Raw genomic sequence first — 4,951 nt, 5'->3', positions numbered from 1 at the left:
TGCATTAAGATCATCATATCACTTCATACTAGTGTTTGGGGTGTCATCATGATTTAAAAATTTTAGCTTATTTTGATGTAAATAAAAGTTTGATTATCTTTTATATTAGTGTTTGATAAATTAACAAATAAAGATATCTTATTATCTTTTTTTTTAAATAAATTGTTTATAATAGCAGGTTTAAAATCAATTAATCAATTTAATTGATAAAATTAGATTGTATAACATAACATCAGTACTAATATCTATACCAAACACGTTTGAGTAATATAGTTATAGACCGTAAAGGTTTTTAGATTATAGTTAGAGGGGTTAGGATCTACACTAATTCTTAGGTTGACCCGATATACACTTTATGTCTTAAAGTGAATACTTATAATTTTAAAATAATTACTTTTTATAGTCTTAAAGTGATTACTTATGACCTTAAAACGATCACTTACGATCTTAAAGAAATCAATTAAAGAAATATGATAATTATATGGATCCGTCTCCTGGTAAGAAAGTCTCATACAAGACCAGTTATAGGATCTAATGGGTATTTGTTGCTAAATGAGTTCTATATAAATCTTAATTTAATTATAAATTTAAAGGCTTCGTTAGCAAATTGAGTCTATTAGTTTTATATAAGTCTAAATTGAGTTAAAAAAATTATAAAATTGGTATGGAATGAATTGAGAAATGATTTTAAATTATATAAAGGTTGGATGTAGAGCAAGTTAGAGTTAGAAACGGATCTGAGTATTAAATAGGTCATCAGAAAGGGTCTAAAATGGGTCTGAATTAAAACTCTGATCCATCTGTTTTTTTGGTTTTGAAACTTGGCCTATATCCGTTAAATCTCAAAATTTAGAACCAGATTCTAAAAATACGGAGACTTTGAAACGGGTCCAATGAGGTCTTATACCATGACTATCCATAGCTACTGCCTACTAGGTATACCTTCCCCACCTTCCTCATTAATATCACTTCATTTTCTTTTTTTCCCCTGTTTTTCCCTTTCTTCTTTTTGTGATTTACTTCTCTCATCATTAATAAACAAAATCACTAATAAATCCCTTCTTCCTTTCTTTCACCCCTTTCTGCATTTATTCATTGCCCCTTTTTACTACAACCAATTACTTCAATTTCTAGAATTAAACCGGAGAGAATTCCATTTTCTACTATTCTTTCTCTCACCCACAAAAAAAAAAAAAGAAAAAAAAATTAAAAATTTAAATGTTTCATGCTGAATTCTTCAATACCCAGATCTTTAAATGGCCTTAAATTATTCATCCATCCTTCATATTTATTGCATTTTCTTAATTCTTACCATTCTCCTATATTCTTCCCCTGTTTTTTCCTTTGAAAATCACAACAATCCTTCTGATCTAACAAGGGTAATTCTCCTAAATTTCTAAATTTCCATATGTTATTCTATACTTGATTGATATTTATATTATATGATTAATCATTTATTTCAAACAGGAAGTTTTGCGTGAAGAAAAAACAAGATTAGGCTCAACACCACCAAGTTGCTACAACAAATGCAACCAATGTCACCCTTGTACGGCCGTGCAAGTTCCTACATTGCCGAGTCTCAGTCAAAAAGAAACAACTCAGATGAGTCAGCCACCGAGTTCGGTGGCGATTTCAGAGTATAACTCGTATTCTGGAGATAATAACAGGTACTCCAATTACAAGCCTTTGGGTTGGAAGTGCCGTTGCAGAAACCATTTTTTCAACCCATGAATGTTGATTTTACTATTTTTAGTAGGCATGCAATTATGCAAAGATTATTCGGAGGAAGTGTAAATATTGGAGAGTGCAAGGAAATATCCATTAAAGAGAATATGAAAAGAGGAGGATGTACGATTATGGAGGATAGGAGGAGTTGAAGGAGAGTTCATGATGAAGATGATACAAAAGGATGAAATTGGAGATTGAATATAATATTAAGGAAATCTTTCTTGCTTTGGTTCTTGATGGTTGGCAGCATCCGAAATCTCAAGCTTGAATATAATACATGGATAAAGGTAATAATTCCTTTTCGTTTTATTTTTTTTTTAATTATTCCTCCATATTTCATTTGTTTTATTTCAAATGTGTACGTATATCAATTCTCTAATTTATTACTCCCTCTGTTAGTTAATAAAGTTGTCATAGTGAATATTTATTATAATTAAGAAAAATAGAATCTTTTAGATAGTAAATATATTGTTTTATTAAATATAAATTTGATAAAGAAAATGTGTATAGGATAAACATTAAAAAACTATTAGAAAAAAAATTAGTAGAAAAATATAGGTACCACACCTAATAAAAAAATAGTTTTATAAATTTATTAGGAATTATTTGGAGATTATAAAAAATATAATAATGTTAATATAAAACTAGTGAAGGATAGGCGGGAACAAAAAATATTAAAATATTAAAATAAATATGAATAAGGTTATTTTTGTTAAAATTTTATTATATAAATAGAAAGATTATTTATGTCAACAATAATTGGAACATTTTAAAACTTCTCTAAGGAACGGACTATGTACTTAATAGCTATAATTTTGTATAATTAAAAATTAGGAAAACTCGATATTAATAAATCTTATATTGAGATTAATCAAACAAAATTTTTTTTAAGTATGTTTTGATGGATAAATTAAAAGTAAAGTACATATTAAAATTAATCAATTGTGTTATGGATTTTAGAAATTTAAGTTTTATGGTTGAAATTTAAAGAGATAAAAAGTGTGTTTTATATTAAACTAGATAATGCTCGCGTGCAATGTATAGTTATATTAAATTTTTTGACATACATGTTTAAACAAAAAAAAATTAAAAATTGATGGCTTTATATTTTAACCTTCTCATATATTTTCTTTTGATCTCATATATTTTAGCTTCTTTTTTATTTTATCTATACAATTTATTCTCTATTTTTATTTATTACCACTTTTTTAAAAATAAATCAATTTCCCTTGCATCAAAGAGAATTTCAAATACAAATTCAATGTTTTGACAACTTCAATTTTCAATTCTAAAATTACAAACCCAAAGTTTGTTTGGAATTATTGAATATTTTGAATTTGAGTTTCAAATTCAAAAACTGCATGGCACAATATAAGGAATCATAATTTCAAAAATTAATTTTTTTTAAAGAAATACTTCATTCTTTTCAATGATTTTGTCCCATTTTATTTGGTTACAAAGTTAAAGTATATAGCACCACTATAAAGTGATACATAATTGGCTAAATTATCAGTAAAAGACAAAAAAAGTGAAGGAGTCCACTATAAAGTAAGGTAAAGTACATGTAATATTGTAAAAAGAACCTAACAAATAAAAATTGAGACGAAGGGAAAGAAATTGACAAGGAAATGAGACAAAATCATTGAAATAGAGGGATATTTTTTACTTACTGACGTAGTAATATTTTCAAGTGTAGAAAATTTCATCTAAATGAGAATCTAAACACATAGTGAAGATACATAAATTTCTTAACAATATGTTAGATGAACTAATTAATTTAAACATAATAAATTAATAACACCCTATCTTATTTCAAATTTCAGGTAGCTCGTTTAGCACTGTAAACTAATCAGTGTTGTTCAAAAATGTTTTTGCTGCCTTATTGTCGATCCAGATTCCAGTCCAACAACGACGTTTTTGACATTGGGCTTTGAAGGGTTTTTTTGATTGCGTATAGTCCTTAAATGGTTTGGTAAAGCTGCTTACCACATTTGCGCCTTAGAAATGTTGGCGCCTTTATTTTCAGCTGCCACATGTACAACAGATTTCTCATGTTGTTAGGCACCATCTCTAACTGCTCTATCGACGGCCACTAAAGCACAAATGTCATCCTAATTGTCAATCCTTTTTTTAAGATATTCATGTTTTTACAAAACAAATGTGCAATGTAATATTAAGTCAAGCTATATCTAGGCATACTACTACATGTAATTGGCAGAGTATGAAATTAATCAAGAAATGTTGTAAATATATCTATGTCTCTCTTTTAGAACATTTTCGGTATTGCTCAAGATTTGTGCTAGTAAATTGTAATAATCGAATCTCCCTAGGAAAAAATATATGAAGTATTGTTCAATTTCCAAAGGGAGAATCAGATAGAAGTGAATGATGTGTAATATGTGTTTATTTTTTGGTGCAATTTACAAAATGTCCAATCTTCTCTTTATATAGTGCTAAACTCATATGTAACACTAAAGAATTTAATATGGCATTAGAGTGCCACTTTAATGGTGAGTTTAAATGGCAATAAAGTGTCATCGAAGTGTCTTTCAACTTGAATATTTCTAACAATTCCCAACTTAAATGTTTCAAAATATTTATTTAGCAATATCCATAATCATAAACAGGAGTGTCTTTCAATTTGAAATTTTGCGTAGTGATTATAATTCAGAATATACTAGGGTAACTCGTAATTTGAACCCTATATTTGACAATATACCACATACAATCTATTCTTGAGGTTGTAATAGACATGTGTTATTACGGCCATGTACGTCTATCCTAGCATAGTGAAAGCTCTAGAAAGGTTGCCCCACATTTCGTAGAGAGCGACCTAACTCCCACATTCACATAGGTGAAATTTATCAAGAGTAATCCCTGTAACTAGATACTCCACTCAAAATAGAGTATAAATTTCATGAAGAGTTTCTATTAGCTCAACATTGATCGCTTTAGAAATCTATGTTTTAAAAATTAAACATAGTCTACACATATCACCCCATGATTTGTTATTATCCATGGAACCTATTTCTTGGGATCTCTAGTCTTTATATTGGGTTACCATCATGTGTGACTCAAATCATAGGCAATAGACCCCTTATTCTAGATGAATTATGTACTTTCTCTCTAGCTAATTGTTTCGTCAAAGGATTCGCTAGATTATCAATACTGCGTATGTGATCTACTCTAACAGCTCCAATTATGATATACACTCTCACGGTTT

The 4,951-nt window shown here is 28.4% G+C and overlaps 1 protein-coding gene across 2 annotated transcripts; it reads left to right on the top strand.

Moving 5' to 3' along the window:
* Window positions 1–618: 618 nt before the first annotated feature.
* LOC130807812 (EPIDERMAL PATTERNING FACTOR-like protein 1) lies at window positions 619–4,187 on the top strand. Of its 2 annotated transcripts, none has more exons than XM_057673158.1 (4): window positions 619–1,379; window positions 1,468–1,667; window positions 1,757–2,015; window positions 3,552–4,187. In XM_057673158.1, exons 1-3 carry the CDS (start codon window positions 1,257–1,259, stop codon window positions 1,875–1,877), a joined length of 444 nt encoding a protein of 147 aa, XP_057529141.1. In that variant the 5' UTR covers window positions 619–1,256; the 3' UTR covers window positions 1,878–2,015; window positions 3,552–4,187. The 2 variants fall into 2 exon arrangements, with proteins under 2 accessions (XP_057529141.1, XP_057529140.1); XM_057673157.1 differs by having other exon boundaries at window positions 1,754–2,015.
* The last annotated feature ends 764 nt before the right edge of the window (window positions 4,188–4,951 follow it).

The sequence above is a fragment of the Amaranthus tricolor genome, chromosome 3 (assembly GCF_026212465.1).
Source record: "Amaranthus tricolor cultivar Red isolate AtriRed21 chromosome 3, ASM2621246v1, whole genome shotgun sequence".
NCBI classification, from domain to species: domain Eukaryota; kingdom Viridiplantae; phylum Streptophyta; class Magnoliopsida; order Caryophyllales; family Amaranthaceae; genus Amaranthus; species Amaranthus tricolor.
This window is presented reverse-complemented; position numbering and strand designations above follow the sequence as displayed.

Excerpts from the sequence above, each read along its gene's own strand:
- LOC130807812 (XM_057673157.1), top strand. The coding sequence starts at position 1,257 with ATGGCCTTAAATTATTCATCCATCCTTCATATTTATTGCATTTTCTTA. Across the intron at positions 1,380-1,467 it reads ATCCTTCTGATCTAACAAGG|GAAGTTTTGCGTGAAGAAAA; the intron begins GTAATTCTCCTA and ends TATTTCAAACAG. Across the intron at positions 1,668-1,753 it reads TATTCTGGAGATAATAACAG|TAGGCATGCAATTATGCAAA; the intron begins GTACTCCAATTA and ends TACTATTTTTAG.